The sequence below is a fragment of the Saccoglossus kowalevskii genome, chromosome 9 (assembly GCF_978046115.1).
Source record: "Saccoglossus kowalevskii chromosome 9, keSacKowa6.1, whole genome shotgun sequence".
In the NCBI taxonomy this organism is placed as follows: domain Eukaryota; kingdom Metazoa; phylum Hemichordata; class Enteropneusta; family Harrimaniidae; genus Saccoglossus; species Saccoglossus kowalevskii.
In genome coordinates this window covers 30952210-30969649 of record NC_140649.1, presented here as the reverse complement: position 1 = coordinate 30969649, position 17440 = coordinate 30952210, and the positions used below count along the sequence as shown (strand labels likewise).

At 31.9% G+C, this 17440-nt stretch overlaps 2 protein-coding genes across 2 annotated transcripts in view; one reads left to right on the top strand and one right to left on the bottom strand.

The window, feature by feature from the left end:
- Positions 1-17440, top strand: part of LOC100376789 (uncharacterized) — a 49915-nt gene that overhangs the window by 1718 nt on the left and 30757 nt on the right. The window lies entirely within an intron of this gene.
- On the bottom strand, positions 10744-16682 carry LOC100376940 (trans-L-3-hydroxyproline dehydratase-like). Its single transcript, XM_002739111.3, has 4 exons — positions 16585-16682; positions 13311-13832; positions 12249-12547; positions 10744-11853 (listed from the first exon to the last, which is right to left on the bottom strand). Exons 2-4 carry the CDS (start codon positions 13816-13818, stop codon positions 11590-11592), a joined length of 1071 nt encoding a protein of 356 aa, XP_002739157.2. The 5' UTR covers positions 13819-13832; positions 16585-16682; the 3' UTR covers positions 10744-11589.

Here is a 17440-nt window from a genome sequence, read left to right as displayed (position 1 = left end):
TAATCGCGTGGCCTATATTTGTTGGAATCCAACCGTACTAACAATCTGACCGTGACAATGTGTTCAAAGGTTTTTTGTTATTTCCATGACAACCACTAACTCTATCTGACTTAGGTATAGTTTAATAATTTTTTCAAAGCCATAACATTTTTTAAAACTTGGGGCTGAAGGAATTGCTAAAAAAATATACTTTTTAAACAATGCTAAAAACAATGATTATGCTTCTATTTTGGACTTTCATTATGAAAATTCAGACATTTTGAAATTTCAATTTTTATTATCTAAATTTATGACTTTCAATCTAAAAGTTTTGAAATTTGTTTAATAACAATTTGGGTTACAACCAGGCTATTTATTGTTCACTGTTTTACCATTTTTCTCACAAAATAATGGCCATTTTGGAGAAAAATTGAAGTCATTGTGAAACAAAGCCTAGCTTGATATCTACTTTTTTCCAGAATTGAAACCTAGTATGTGAACTATAAAAACATCAATTTTTAAATTTGTCACATGGGTTCCATATCAAATAGATTGTCATGGTGACTGAGAAGATTTAAACCTGAGGTCAGGTAAATAACATTATAATATTTTGTAGGTCATTATGCGTGTCACCATTCTTTTTGTCAGAATTTTAGAAAAAAAATAGAAAAAATCTAACTTTCAACAAATCAAAATAAAAAATTTAAAGACAATTGTAAAATGAAAATAAAAACTTGCATATTTTGATTTTAAAAAACAAATTGACAAGAACATTTTTTTCATTTTTTTTCTGGGTCTCACACTTCTTATTAAAGTACGACTTAGTATTGTTGTTTTTTGTTTATTATGTCATGGTTACGCAACAATGCACCCAAACCCACATTGTACTGTTTGAGTAACCAGTCATGAACTATTGAGACATACTGGTGCCAAAAATGTAGTATTTAATGTAGGTGGGGCAACCCTATAGAGTAGTATTTGAAAAGCTCAAAGTACAAATCTTGTCTAAATTTGTTACCACTCATCAAACACAATAAGTTAAATTAAATAAACTTTTGTCACTCATTTCATGTTATTGTTCAGACCACATGGTCATTGTATTACATTGTATTTAATTCTTCTCAGTTAGTAGTTTGAAAGTAAATAGAAACATGTAAAAAAAACAGGTACCGGTAATATGAAAATAGTGGTACAATGTGTGCTTGTCATTGATGCACAGATTAGAAGTAGGCCCACTTACACCATGAATTCTAGTGAATTCTTTAACTCAAATGTCATACAAGAAATGTTGCTTACACTTGTAAGTATAAGTACCTGACGTAGCCTGATTCTTTGCCGGCTCTTAAGTATTACCAGACATAGCTGGACTCTTTGCTGGAATTTAAGTAGTACCAGACATAGCCTGATTCTTTGCCGGCTCTTAAGTAGTACCAGACATAACCTGACTCTTTGTAGGCACTTAAGTAGTACCAGACATAACCTGACTCTAACCTGACTCTTTGCTGGCACTCAAGTAGTACCAGACATAACCTGACTCTTTGCTGGCACTCTAGTAGTACCAGACATAGTCTGATTATTTGCCAGCACTTAAGTAGTACCAGACATAGTCTGATTCTTTGCTGGCACTTAAGTAGTACCAGACATAACCTGACTCTTTGCTGGCACTTAAGTAGTACCAGACATAGTCTGATTCTTTGCCGGCTCTTAAGTATTACCAGACATAGCTGGACTCTTTGCTGGAATTTAAGTAGTACCAGACATAGCCTGATTCTTTGCCGGCACTTAAGTAGTACCAGACATAACCTGACTCTCTGCTGGCACTTAAGTAGTACCAGACATAGTCTGACTTGATATAAATTCATGATGTAAATTATGTAAATGTAAATTGATGTAAATTATGTAAATTCATGGCTTCAGGACATCAAAAGACCAGATTCATAAATGAGAACATATTCTTTATTAAAAGATGACATTAGCACATCACCTTATTTATACCTGTTGAATAAGAGAGAGGAAATTAAGCTTACATGTATGTCTAAACTGAGACTTAGCAACCACAGATTAGAAATAGAGCTAGGACGTTACAAGAGACCAAAAACACCAGAGTTTGCAGGATGTGTAACATACTTGAAGATGAAATACATTTCATTACATCCTGTAAACTCTATAATACAGATCGTGAGAAACTATATATGGTCTTCACTGAACAATTCCCAGATTTCCAGTCTGCCAGTAATATTGACAAATTTAAGTATATCATGAATACATCAGAAATAAAACTCATTAAACATGTTATTACCTATCTTAAATCATCTTATACTCTACATGCTAACTTCCAAGCACAATGACAATTTTCTTCTTTTAATTAAGCACTAACATGTATTAGTACTGTACCTAGTAGTAGTTGTGTCTTTTTTATGTGATTTAGTTACTTCTTTTTGTTATACTTTTATTACAATTAGCTAAAATTGAGATGTACTTTCACAATACGGCGTAATAAAGTTATTATTATTATTATTATTGGTTTTATCATTTAGATAATGTGTTCTATGCTAAATTGCACATATTCACTGGGTTTTAATTTAGCGGATTTTCCAGTCAGCGAAATAAGCTGAATTAAAACCCAGTGAATAATTAAACCGTTTTACAGTCATATCTTCTTTTGTTTATCGTTATCTTCATTGATTTATTCTAAAAAGCTTACCATACAGGTACATTGTAGATTCCTACCTTGATCTGTCCCTCCAAATTACACCTACTGGTTTACACACGAATCTGTATGATAAGTGATATGATTTCAATTTGAAAATTATCAATTTCCTGTACATTTCAAGTAACATGCCCTCAGCTCCAGCTTACGGTAAAGCATGTCTCAACTTTTAAAAAACTGTAGAGCATGTTCGTCTTATGATGATTTCCGAGTAAGACATAGCTCAAAGGTTATTTGTTATATGGGTCAATAAACCATTGATTTTTGTAAACAATGTGTATTTAGCGAAGTTTGAGGTTTTAAATAACTGTTACTTGTTACTCTAAGAACAATACATCGTTAGTCGATATCTTATGTAAGTTTTTTTACTTGACACAACAGGTGTTTGTTCAGTCTGTAAGTCTGTACAATAAAATAAATATAGGTTTTGAATTAGAATTTTATAATGTTTCATAATTGTCAAATTACATCGTCACATTTTGTCTAATTAGACTAATTTGATTAAAATAAGCCCACACTTAATCTTCCCCATTGTTTCAGTTGGTCCATCCCTAATTTTTGACCAATGTCAATCACTTATGGATTATTCCATTAAACTAATACAGAATAATGTTCCAATGAAAATAAAATTGAGTTTAATTGTTGACATGACAACTGTGATTGATCTTGACTGTGATCTTCTTAACTTAAAGTTGGTTTTAGGTAGAGTAGTACAGAATGATAATACCGGTACCCCAAACTGTACATATACATGTAGGCTACTTTAGTGAAGATGTATTGTACTGGCCAGGTTGTTGTGAATTACATATAAGCTGGTATCTGAAGAAATAGAAGCTTTTTAAAACTTAAGAACACTTTTACTTCATTACTTTAATATTAGACATCTTTATGTTTGTTAGTAGCTTTTGTTAGTTCAACACTATTGAAAGTCAAATCTTGGTTAACAATATTCAATAATGCAGTCTTCTAAATTTTGAAATCATCCAAATTTAATCAGTGTATCACTTGTACTAGACGCAGGGTTTCTTAAGTGACTTTTCAAATGACTTTTCAAGTGACTTGACGTTTTCTTACTCTCAGATATTCCCCTCAAGCAGTTCTCAAGAATTTTAGCGAACAATTAAGTTGGGAATGATTCCAAAAAATCAGATGTGGTCAGTTTTGCCAGAAGCCTATAAAATCAAATGCTTCATTTGGTCTTGCTTATAAGGATTAGTTTATTGTATCCATGCCTACATAATAAATGCATGGTATTCATTGTAATACTGTACTCTTGAGGTCAATTGCTTAACACTTTGAAAGCCATGTATGTTGCAGCAAAATTATGGTGCAACATTTTGACGAGTTGTCATGTATTTTTCGAAATGATTTTGGATAATTTTAAAACAAATTGACATCATTTTCTATTGGCCCATGGTTATGATCAAAATTCTGAAATAAATCTGAAGAAAATTATAAGTTTAATTTTGTGAAGAGTGACAAAGGTTGATTTTGGCGCTCAAAGGTTTGAGGGAAGTTGTAGTCACTAGTACAGTTTGTATCAATTAATAATCCAGATTTTCATCAACAAATAAAAATAAATGTGTTATTTTTGGAGTTTATATTGGAATGTCTCATTTTTTAGTCCAAAATCGTGGTTAATTTATCTGCAATTTAAAAAAAAAATTAAATGAAAATTAAATGTCTGCTCTTAATGACTACAGTTTGGGGTTTTTTTTGAAGACCAGTTATCTGAGGTTTTATAAACAACTTGTATTGTCACCATGCAGTGTACGTCTCTCTATTGTGGTAATTTGACTAACTGAAGCCCATCCCAAATAATTGACTGAATGGTTGAATGGTGAAACTAGACAACTTATACCTCATAAGGTCAGAGTTCTCAAAACATATTATTCTCCTCAAATAAATGACTCAAATGACTTCATTGCTGAAAAAGTTCAGAACTCAATTTATATTTTGTGGTATTTTCTATGTGAATCTGAACTACCGGTAATACTATTAACGGTATGCTATATACCGGTAAATTCATATTTGTCCTCAGATTGGGTTGATTTCATTAAATTGATTGATCAAGAGAAACTAACAGGTAGCGGTATTTTCATTTTCACACCTTTAATTTATTTGTTAATACCTGACTGCACTGTCATTGGATCCCATTCATAGTTGGTCGCTGGGACAATTCACTGGTAACAATAACAAAACATGGGGTTCAGAAAAAGAAATTAAAATACAAACTCTATGTGACCTTAGTCTGGTTTTATAAATATCTTCGTCTGTACACTGCTTTGCGTTCCCCTGAACAGTGAATGATAATTGGAATGTTTTTATGTACACAATACGCCGTCTCCAACATTGTAAAAAAAGGAGAGTACAAGTGAGATTTCATTTCTCATGCTGACAGGAATGCCGAGTTCAGTGTTGTTCATTGCTTTAGAGGCTTAATGTGGGACACAATGGTTGACTTATCATTAAAATTGTGTATTCTTTGTTGGATCTTTAAAACACATGTATTGACCCCCTCCCCCCTTAATGTCATTGAAATCATTGATTGGTCTTCAAAAATGTTGACGGGCCCATGCAATCATATTTTCGTTAGCCTACGAGTGAGGAGTTGGAACTTCCAATTACAATTAATTTAGTCTTTATTTGGGGGATGGGTTTTGATTTGCCATGCATGCTGAAATGCGTTAATTAATTTGTTGAATGATTGTTCTTTGTTATTTTAATATCCAGTTCATGAGTTTTAAGGAACACTGTCTCAGAACTGTAATCGTTAGATAGACATGCATATAACTAAGTATCCTGCTGGCCACGTTGTGATCTTTTCGGTCATCTTTAACATTATGGCTTACAAGAAATCAAACTTAGATTGACTGGCTGACAGTGATTTCAAATTCAATATGGTTATCCAAGGCGTTTGTGAATTGTCTATTAAGCAGTTAACACTTAACGTACATTCTTTTCTCATTGATTGGTCTTCGAAATGGTCTGATAATGTATTGAATGATTTTATGTAATACTTGACAATAGGTCAGTGATTGGTTTAATTACCCAAATTTGTGTTTTCTATGGAAACGAGTGATTTGTTTTTGTTTATAGCTTGATCGATCTACAGACTCCAATAGAAGCGATTTAATGAGAACATTAATGTGTATTTAGGACACTACTTAATAATCTGACTGTAACTAGATCGTTTTTTATTCTACGCTCTGAAATCAGGGTATTAGTCGGTTATGCTCGACTTTCTATGTAGTCTGTAAAGCGTTAAGAGTCATAGCGTAACAGGATCATATATTCAGCTGTTACCTGTGTGCAAAAAAGCTCTTGGTTCACGTCACATTCTACAATGTTGTGTGTCAACAATGCCAGGAACTGTAACAAGTTGCAACAGAATAAAACCATGCCCGTAAAAAACAATTGAAATACTTTGAAAAGTTTAAGAGCACCTTTACTTTTTGTTGTTCAGGTGTTTGTCTCTTGTTACCCACAATTCAAGGCTGTGTATTGGTTGCCTATTTTGACTTTTAACTGCATGTATATAGTTGCCTCCATGTATTAATGAATTGACAGAATAATGACTCTTGAGTTGGTATTTTATTTAAGGTAAGGCATATGTAACTACATTGCTATGAGTCATTGAATATACAAAACATTGACATAAAAGTAGATGATACAACTCAAGTGACATATGATAATAATAATAATAATAATAATAATAATAATAATTTTATTCAACACGAAAATCTACTACAGGGAGTAATTTTATGATTGTAAAACAAGAACAGAAATAATACTTCACACAACTAATATCACAAATAGCACATTAAATACATATAATTATAGAACGAGGAAAAAACATAAGCTAGTGTTATTGTTTAGGACAAAGCAAAACTGAAATACAGTTCACTACACTAAAATCACAAATAAAACATTGAATAAATGTAACTAAGAATGGAAGAAAAAAAAAACATGAAAATTAGTATAACAATAAAACTACTAAGCTACTAAATATGCCATTGCATTAAAACTACCTGCAGACTATTTTGATGGAGTTGCTATGTTTCATCTCTTAAGTTCATACTTGTATGTATGAATTGTGCAGTTTCTATTCCTGCAAAGCTTGTCGTAATTAATCAAAATTGTTCTTCTTCATTCATTTTCAAGAAGTTTTTTGTTCATATGGCAGTGAAGATCTTACTGATTACTAGAATTTTCACTTGAAGAACTCTTTATTTTTATCTAGAAATAAGTCAAGTGAATATAATGGACATTTTCTGTCTCAGATTGTTTCTTTGAATGTTCTAGCATATTTGCAGTGTATATGTACTGCATACCTTGGTCTGTCTGGGATTTTTGATCAATCTTTGTTCCGTTTCTGTTCTAGTGTTGTGCCTACTGATAGTTATAGGAAAGTTTCACGCCCTTTATCTCTTTGTCTGCTTTTCATGTGTTTAAATAGATGATTACCTGAACATTTGTCAAGATTGAGTTATATAATTCACTGAAAAAAGGGAGTTTGCTATTAGTCTAGCAATAAGTTAATTTATCATGCATCAAAACCATTAGAGTGTGATTAGTGTAATATCCAACTCACCGTGCACTGTGCAGCTGTCATCAACTGTACTAACCGTAAAACAGATTCCTGTGCTATATAACTGTATGTAAATGGTTTAAAATAGGAAACTTAGTGTTTCCTGTATAATGTACTAAGTAATGCATTATTTATTGGTAGTAATTCCTTTCTATAGGCCAATAAAAAATGTTTTATTGTTACTCATTGAATGTCATAGACTGTATTTGAAACATCACTTGTATAATTTTCTGACCAAATTTTATGCAATAATTCTGAAAATTGTTGAATCTGAATATCAAGATAAAAATCTGATTTATGAACTGTGTAGTGTGAAAATAAGTGTTTGCATGATCTTTAATTTATTTTGTCAATTTTGATAAGTATAAGCTTGCATATATGATAAAATTTGCACCTTTTTATGTATTTTTCTGTAATTTATTTACTTCTTGTGAACCAAATGGACGCAACTTCTTATTGATTACAGATCTTGATCAAATTTTTTTTAAAGCGAGGGAGTCGCCACCTGCGCATGCGTCAGATGGCCATAGCGTGTCATTGTTTACACCAAGTGTCTACCCATGAGCCTTTGCATTTTTAGCGTGTGTTGTTATCGTCGCTTGGGACTCAATTCCCGCGCGTGCAGGTGACAACCCTTCTGGTTTAAATATATGGTCAAACATTCAATAAAATATATTTATTTTGCAAAAGGTAACATTGGTATGTTAAATTTATTGACAACTTTGATCAAATATCACTAAAAATTTTCGTCAAATTTTTAAACTCACTATCACTTTTTCTGTACATTAATTGTCTTATTAATATTAAGGTACAAAGATAAAAGTAATTTTATTTCTCGTAAAATTTATTGAGATTTCACAAAATACATGTACCTAATGGTCCTCAGAACATATCTTCAAAACTTCCAACAGCATCAAAATATCTTTTAAAATATCCATTTTTGGTAAAAAATAATGAATTGTTGATTCCAATGTTAGTGGATATTAAATGATTTTAAATAAAAATGTGAATAATGCTTATCATCCTGTTTTCATGAATGTAAAAGATGCTATATATAGTACTTTAAGTGTGTTTTCATTCCACTGTAATGATCACATAATTGGTTCAATTTCACGCTTATTGCACGTTGATTTCTTAGCACGTATGTGCAAACATCTATGAATTGCATTGTCATTGATTCATTTTGACACTTTGGATGGAAATTATTAAACTGTCAGAATCAGTAAAGCCATGATACAATTAATGATGGAATTCAGTGGTAGACTTAGAAGTGTGGATGCACCGAGTGTGACCCCCCCTCCCCCTCCCCCTCCCCCTCCCAGGAAGACTTTATTACTCAGTCACACATTTGCCTTTATAGAATGCAATAATTGTGTCTTGCTATGGTGCTCACTCAAAAACAAAGCTGAAATTCTTCATTTTAGTTACCATGGTAGAATAAAAGAATTAAAAGAAACAATCCTCTACTTCTTTGAAATAACCATCATATTTCATGAAGGTGTGAATTTGTGTTATGAACTTTAATAAATATAAAACATATTGTGCTACATTCAAATCCAAAGTAGATGGCTATAAAAACACATTGTAATGCCTATTTTTCGTGTTTTTTTCAATCATTCACCGATTTACTGCCATGAACGCAAAAGATATATTCCATCAAATGTTTGAAATTTAACAGTGATTCATTTGCTGAAATAAATGTATTCATATTACATAAATGTTGAGTAAAATTTTGGAGAATATTTACACATTCTGTGCAAAGTGGAAAATGTGTTTAAAGCGCGGTGGTCATTGCGTCAATGAACGTTGTGTTGTACACGCGTTGTATATGTCGCTATGAGTCCCATATCGAACAGGACGCGGCGCGACGACTGCCGCCCTTTAAATGTACAATACGTCTTCAGTAGAATTTTTTTGCACTGAAAGAATCCATGTTTATGCCAACATATATTTTGTAGGGTATACCATTGTAGTAAGAAAAATGTACCTTGACAATAAACCCATTATAAGCTAGTAATTGAAATTTGATTGTTGGCATTGCCACTAAATTTTTCCCATTTATTTTTATTTAGATTCACACCAGTGCATTTCCACTATTTGGGCAATTTGTTTTGACCCAGAAAATGTTTGTCAATAATATGACCTGTATGTTCATCATCAAGTCTCTTCATTCCTTTGTACATATGATATTTCAAGTTCATTACCAAACAAACATTCAAGTTAGCTCCTGCTGATAAATTTCTGACTGAAGATTATGAATTCTGTAACAGTTCTGAACTCAATGTTGTGAGAAAATAAATTAAGAGTCTTTAACTTGAAAAAGTAAGGGCAGGCATTTAAGATAGTTGGCTGCCATTGTGATGAATCATTGTATTTTTAGTTGTTTGCAAATCTCAAATAAATGTGTGTTTACCAACACAAATAAATGTGTGTTTACCAAACAAAATATGGATGAAAATGGTTGCTATGGTAAAAAGGTATCGTCATATCCCGGGATCTTAGTTCAGTTACCTATAATGTATAAGATTACTTATGGGGGATTATTAGAAAAAGATTCATATTCATTTTGATATGAAATAATGATTTAAAGCGCCCTGAAATGGAATTTGTGAAAAAAATCAATTTGAATATGAATAATAAATCATATTTGAGTGAAATTGAAAATATTCTGAGTTGTAACCACATCTGAGTTGACTCTTTTCATCCTTCTGACTCAAATTAAAACTGCACCACCAAATGACAGACAAAGAGAGGAAGCAATGCAAGTGCTATGTACTGAATACCATAATTTGTAGTTGTTAAAAATTATCACTCTACAAGTGATTGAATTACAAGGATACTAATGAGAATCATTTTAATACTGCCCCCCCCCCCCTAAGATGCATTTAATCTGGGTGTCTAGGTTGGACACAGGTGTTTCACAGGCACTTCAATATCGAATTTAATGGAAATAGATAAATGTAGCATTTTTTAAATGAATTAATTATTATCCATTAATTTTAACAAAATTGAGAAATAATTTGCTTCTGTTTAATTATTTGAATGTCCACAAACTACCTCGACCTCATATTTTCTCATTTTACAAATCTATCAAAATGGAGGATAAGTTGTTTTATGCACTAAAAATTGGTTCATAGATGATTGCCGTAATATTCAGACTAATCGTTTGAATTATGAACAAAGTCTTCAATTATGAAAAATTGCCCAAAAATCATTCCTGAAAACTCATGTGTCAATATGTCATAACAGACCTCAGTGATGATGTAATGTTTTGTTTGATTTTTATACTTCACTGACTGTCTATGGATTAGTCGATTAAATTATTGTCAAAAGCTCAAAACCCCGAGTGAAACTGTTTTGTCAAACAATTTTGATCAGAGGTTTATTTATCTAACTACCTCTTTTTGTGGGAAATATGATAATAAAAAAAGTTGAATGTAATAATAACTGAAATGAAATGTAGTTTCATCTTGATCTGTATTATATTTATTCATACTAACATAATATAAGCATTACAGCAAATGTGGTGAGAACAGACATCCAATGATTTCTCACTTCAAAAAACTTAGAAAACTGAATACTGTACAGTATGTCTTATATTATATCGCCCTCTATAGTCAGATATGGGAATGATGCAAAGATTAGGTACTCACTTTTCATTTGGTCTTATGATTGAACTTCATTGTTTTTACCTTCTCCCTTCTCATGCCCGGAAATACATCAGTCCATAGAATCCTCCAAATTTATATTGTTTTTTTTAAAACAGAAAACAGATTTTATTGTTTGTGAATAAAAAAATGAATTAAAAAAAAACATAATAATTGAAGCAAATAATATTTACCATACATTTTAAGTTCAATGATTTGTCCAAAAAGCAATATATTTTATCTGTGTTTTAATTTACTCATTTAACTATAAGCAAAAATAATGTCCTGTATAGTTACATATGTACTTATCCATTTCTGCCATGCTCATATCATATAGATATCTATTTAGAAATGAAATTTTGTTTGAACTCAAATTAATCAACTTTGTTCTTATATATTCATCCAAAAATCAGTAGCATAGTACCTTTAGTAGCATAAAAATGTTCATCCAGTATTTCACAGATTAAAATAAAAATAACAATAAAAATACAGCTTATGTCATTATCATGTGTTTATTTTTGCTTGGTTTAAATTTTTGCTGATTCAGTGAAAATAAAATCCAGGAATATACCCTACAGTGAAAATAAAATTCCATACAAAACACCCAAAAAGTCTTTCCAACAAAAATTAATTCCAGCTAAAATAAAGTATTTTACAGTATTCTAGATAATGTTAAATCCGTCTTTCAATTTGTCTTCGTTTTCCACCATGTAGTTTGCCATTCCTGTATAATATCCGTTACCTGACAACTCGACTATCACAGCATCATACTTTCCATATTTGGTCTCCCTGACGACCGTACTCATAAACTTGCTACCAGTTACACCACTCATGAATGTCCTCACTTGGCCTACACTGATTTGACCTTTATAGTATTGCAAGGCGGTATGTGCGATAGTGCCGCTCCCGCATGGAGCACGGCAAATCTAAGAAATGATACAAGGAAATTGTTACTAATAAAATTCTAATCATATTAAAACAGTAACTCTATTTCATTTTCTCTTTTTGTTTTGTAATTTACTTTATATGGACTCTGTCTGAAATAAATAGTAATAATAATAATAAAAGGTATTTCTGAATTACACACAGAGTATCTGTAAATATGAATGAGTCACCATAGAAACCAATAGACTTTTAGTATCATATTGTGAAACCTAAAACTAATTTATTATATTTTTATGTTAATAAGTAAAATGTCATGCTGATAATAGTTGTAGGTGAGTTTTATAATTTTCAACAACTTTCAGAAGTGGAAATACAATATTACTGTTCTTTTATCAACTTTATCAGTCCTTGTTTGTTTGTTAAATAATATACTCACTTGTGACTTTCCATAAGCACATGTATGTACAGTTGGCTCGTTACAGAATTCGTCATTCCCGTCAGTAAAAATAACGCCACTAATCTTTAGAACCTCTTCATCGTTACTCTCTGGATGTTCAAGACTCACTTGTTTTGTAAGCAAATCTCTTATCTCTTTATAGACCTTTATCATATCATTGTGGTTTGATTTTTGCAAATCCAATCTGAAGGAATGTGCAGGCACAAATGCAAAGTAACAACCGCCATATGCAATGTCAACTTTGACCTTGCCATGTCCTGCAATGTCAACCTCTACATCTGCAATAAACCAAAAAACTGATTTCAATTTGAAAGATACTGTAGAATTATTATATTTTGTGAGTATTTATTTCGTAATTTGCAAATAGCATAATTTTGGGAGTTTAAAATTTCAGCCTAAACATGAACAAAACCTTTTAAGAATGAGGTCAATGCAGCTCTGACCAGGTATCTGCAGGTCTCAACTTAATGTAAACCTACTTACAATCTGATTGGCTACTCATTCCTAACACCTAACAGTCAACCAATCAGAGAACAGCTTGTTTGTACCATATATATGCTTTGACTCAACTGTAGGTCTTAACTACAGTTCAAACCTTGGCAAGTTTCTTTAGTGCAAGAACTTTCACATTACAGAAAACATTTAATTGAATGTGAAATCTAAGTGGATTTCTTCGCATCCTTTTATTCCTGGTCGAGTGTAGTCTGAAACAATTAAGTATTTAAATATTGGCCGTTCTTTTGTCTGTCTGTCCTATTGTCTGTCTTTTTGTCTTTCCGAGAGATGAAACTTTTAGTCTTGATTTGTTATTTGTTTGATCATTGTGTTGCATTCTATGCATATGCATATGTCAAAGTTAAATATGATAATGCAAAATTTATTCTCATAGATCTCAATTTACTGTTGACACGATTTCACTATGATTGGTGTTTCTTGTCATTACAGGTTATTACTTTTATTATTTTGAGATATCTCCAAACACCAAATAAGTTATAATGCTCGCTTATGCCAGAAATTATGACATTACAAAATATACGATACCTGTAGCGAAGACAAATGCTGGCACACTTTGGAATCTGGTGGCACCAGTTTTGCCATTTTTATATTCTACATGCGTCTTCACTAATCCACAGGGCGCCTGAATATTGATCAACGTCTCCGGTTCTGTGGGACTAACAAGTTGAAAATCAATGGCAAAACGTGCTAATGCTATCATGCCATGTCCGCACATTGTCACGTAACCACTGTGCTGAATGAACAATACTGCTAAATCTGCGATTTGTAAATCTGGTTCTACTAAGACTGCGGCACACATATGGCGGTGTCCTCTCGGTTCATGAATCAATTGTGTTCGTATGTGATCAAAGTGTGACTTAGCATAGTGTAACTTTTGTAGGATGGTATCTCCTTTAATTTCTGGGAAGCCATCAAAGACGATTCTCATAGGATCACCTCCACTGTGCATCTCAACCACACTTATTATGCTAGGAGACTGAGAATACTTCTTCAATATCGTCTCAGCTTTCTCATTCTTGGCTGATGATGACATTCTATTTATTCACACTGTAAATAAAATAAAACTTATACATATTTTTTCAAAATAAAAATTTGTGTACAGTTATAATCCTCACCATCAACAGTGGAATTAATCTGTTTCTGTATTTTCATTATCTTTGCAACAGTTTTCCAAAATGTAGTTGTTGATGAATATCTGGTTTCAGTTTATGCATATTAATTAGCCAAGTTGCATAATAATTACTTTTCATCCTGTTTATTCCATGTTGTAGTTTGAACAGATTGAAACTTTATACAAACTTGTATACTCTGATATCTGAGACTTGTTTGAAATTATTAATGAGCTAATTTGCATATTACTGTAACAACAGTTTTGTGAAATGGATTGAATCATTGACAGTGTAGTAGGAAGAACGCACAACTATGGTAAACATTAAAGTCAAATGCTGGATGCCTTGCTTTTTTTTTCAAATGGACTTTCACTCTATCTGTTTTCTCTTCGCAGTTAGCCTGTGTGTGTGTATGTATGTGTGTGTACGTCTGTTTCTCTGATATCTCAATAAGTTTATGATGGTTTTTAATGAAACTTGATGCATAGATGCTCTGTGTTAATGCGCAGATTTGATAAGTTTTTTTGTTGAAATCCTTGCATATTAATTACCTAATTTGTATGATAATTAACTAATTTTTAGCTGTTTCATGACTGTTCCACTGATATCTAAACATTCATAGGATTTTGATGAAACTTGGTAAATAAATGCTCTGAACTAATGCACAGATTTGATTAGTTTTGGGTAAAATACATATTAATTACCATACATATTAATTACCTAATTTGCATAATGATGAGTCAATTTTCAACTTTTCCAATGATATCTTGTGTACTAATCATCACATTTCAATGAAACTTTGTATATAGATGTCATAGAACAATGCAGAGAACTGATAGATGAAATATTAATTACCTAGTTTGCATAATCAATCAATTTTCAGATTTTGATATTTCAAGTACTTATCATTACTTTTCAATGAAACTTGGTACATAGATGCTATAGAACTATGCTTAGACTTGATTACTTTTGATTAGTTTTGGGTTAAAATCAGTGCATATTAATTACCTAATTTGCGTAATTAACCAATTTTAAGCTTTCACACTGATACCACTGATATTTCAAGTACTAATTATTTTATTTCAATGAAACTTGATAGATAGATGCTCATGAACAATGCACAGACCTTCTCAGTTTTGGGTTAGAATCAGATCATATTAATTTTCTAATTTTCATAATAATTCATAATTTTTTGGTTCTAATCACATATCAATGACACTTGGTACATAGATGGTCTGTGATAGTACTTATCTTAATTCAATGAATCTTGGTAAATATATATTCCAACTCAATGTGACAATCTAATTAGTTTTGGGTTTATCTACATCTACTGTATAATAATTACCTAATTTGCATAATAATTTACTTTTTATCTTCTCACTACCGGTAATTTAGTTAGGATTAATCATCATATTATAATGAAACTTTGTGCTTAATATTGAAAAACAGGCATATTGATTATCTATTATTAGCTCATTTCTGATACATGTATCTGAAAAAATCAGATTTTATTTGAATTCATCACAAAGGTGTTCTGGAATTAATTAGACTAAAAAATCACGAATGAAAAATCTAATGTATTTTCTGTATGTATTATAACTTTTGATAATGTGAATCACATTGTTTGCATGTTGTGCATCTTGAATAGCAGACAAATATTGGTTGCCAAGCTTCTTGTTTGAAAAGCAAATCTTAAATTTTGAATTCATTTTTAATGCGTCTCCAATACTCTCAGCACAAGGTAGGAGCCAGGCTTTCATTGATTTAAATGGTTGTGATATAACAAGAACATTGTGGGAATAAATAGTTAATATCTCATCATCAAGGAAATAATCAACTTTGTTTTGAGGTAGATGCTCTACAAATACAGCGGATGTATTTCAACCTTTATCGCACACAATGATTTTTGGAAAACTAATTTCGCAGACATTTGTTTGTTTGTTTGTTTTTTTCTCTGGAACTAGATTAGATATACAGTGAAGCACTAAACATACATCAGACTGGTCTTTGATACTAGAATAACTTGTCGTACTTGAGTGTGAAATAGCCTTCAGTTCTCACATTGTTGTTCAGTTAGTGTTTAAATACATCCCAGGGGTCTGACTTGTGGAAATACCTGGAACCCATGTCTGTGAAAAGGGTTTTCAAAATGACCCTAAACACGTTTTAAAAGGTCAAAATTTCGTTTCCTTTTCACTGTTAGAAAGCTAAAAGATCACGCACCTTGGACTCGCGATATTTGAGCTTTCTAACCCTTCAGTGTAAGCACGGGTTGGTCATATACCGTGATCGCCCGTGATCGAGGGTCGTTAATCAAGGGGCTGGACGTTTTCCTCTTTTTTGTGCTCATTGAATTCCTTAAAGCAATAAAAAAAAACGATAATCTCATTTAAAAAATAACCATCCTTATCACGTTTGTCTATTTTGACTGAAATGGTAACCCTAAACGCGTGTTCACAGACATGCATACCAGATCATTCTTTAAGTCGGACCTCTGAGAAAGACATACAACAAAGACATAAGTAACAAGATCATTTTCACCTTGTATGCCCAACCCTAAATTTTGCTAGCTGCAATTGCAACGTTACGCCATAATCTGAAATGTAGTACATGTCGGTTGATCAATATGTACCGGTATACTACATGGTCCAGTTTGTAGAAATTCAGCTGTATATTATTATTCAACTCACCTTTATGTGTCTTGACGAGCTGGTTTGATTTCCCAAAACTATTAAGCACAGGCACTAGTATAGTTTGTGTGTTGTGACTATCTGCTTGTTGCTTGCTCCACTTATTTTGTTATTTATGACGCTAAGAGATTTTCTAAAGAATTGTTAAGTTACTCAACAAAGGCGGATGAACAAAGGGGTACCTGTAGGGAGTACCTATCCACCATCACAACTATAGAGACTACCAGTAATAGTAAACAAACTCGTAAGCTAAACTATTATGGTGATATCAGTATGACCCAAATTTATGATAGTAAACTAAAGTCCTGTATAAAACACAATGAAGATGCGAAGTCTATAGGTACTGTATTTTCTCTATTAGTAGAGCAGATGCTTAAGTAAATTACAGAGCACAAAAACATATTTTAACTGAACCCTGACTTGATGTTGTTAATTAGTGAAAGCTACACTACCTATCCAGAAATATAGTTACTGTAAAATGTTATAATGAAATGATAATGGCCAAAACCTATATAATTATAAAAAAGCATTTGGCCTAAATCTAGCTCTTGTTTTAACATTTGCAGTCATAAAATATATAATTGAAAATTATGCCATAAAAGGATGATGTAAATTTCCATTGATATTTCAGTTTAACATAGAAGCCAATCCACATTAACACCTACATGTAATTTGTTTGATGATCAAGATTAATAGTGAACTTACTGAGAAAAAACATTTGTAGCCGTTAATACACAGCTCCTTAGCATGGGCTAGGACGTCAAATACTTTTCTCTGAACACAGTATAATTTGTTTACCCCCCCCCCCGTAAATAACTTTACAAACACTACACCAGGCAAGAGTCTCATAACTTAA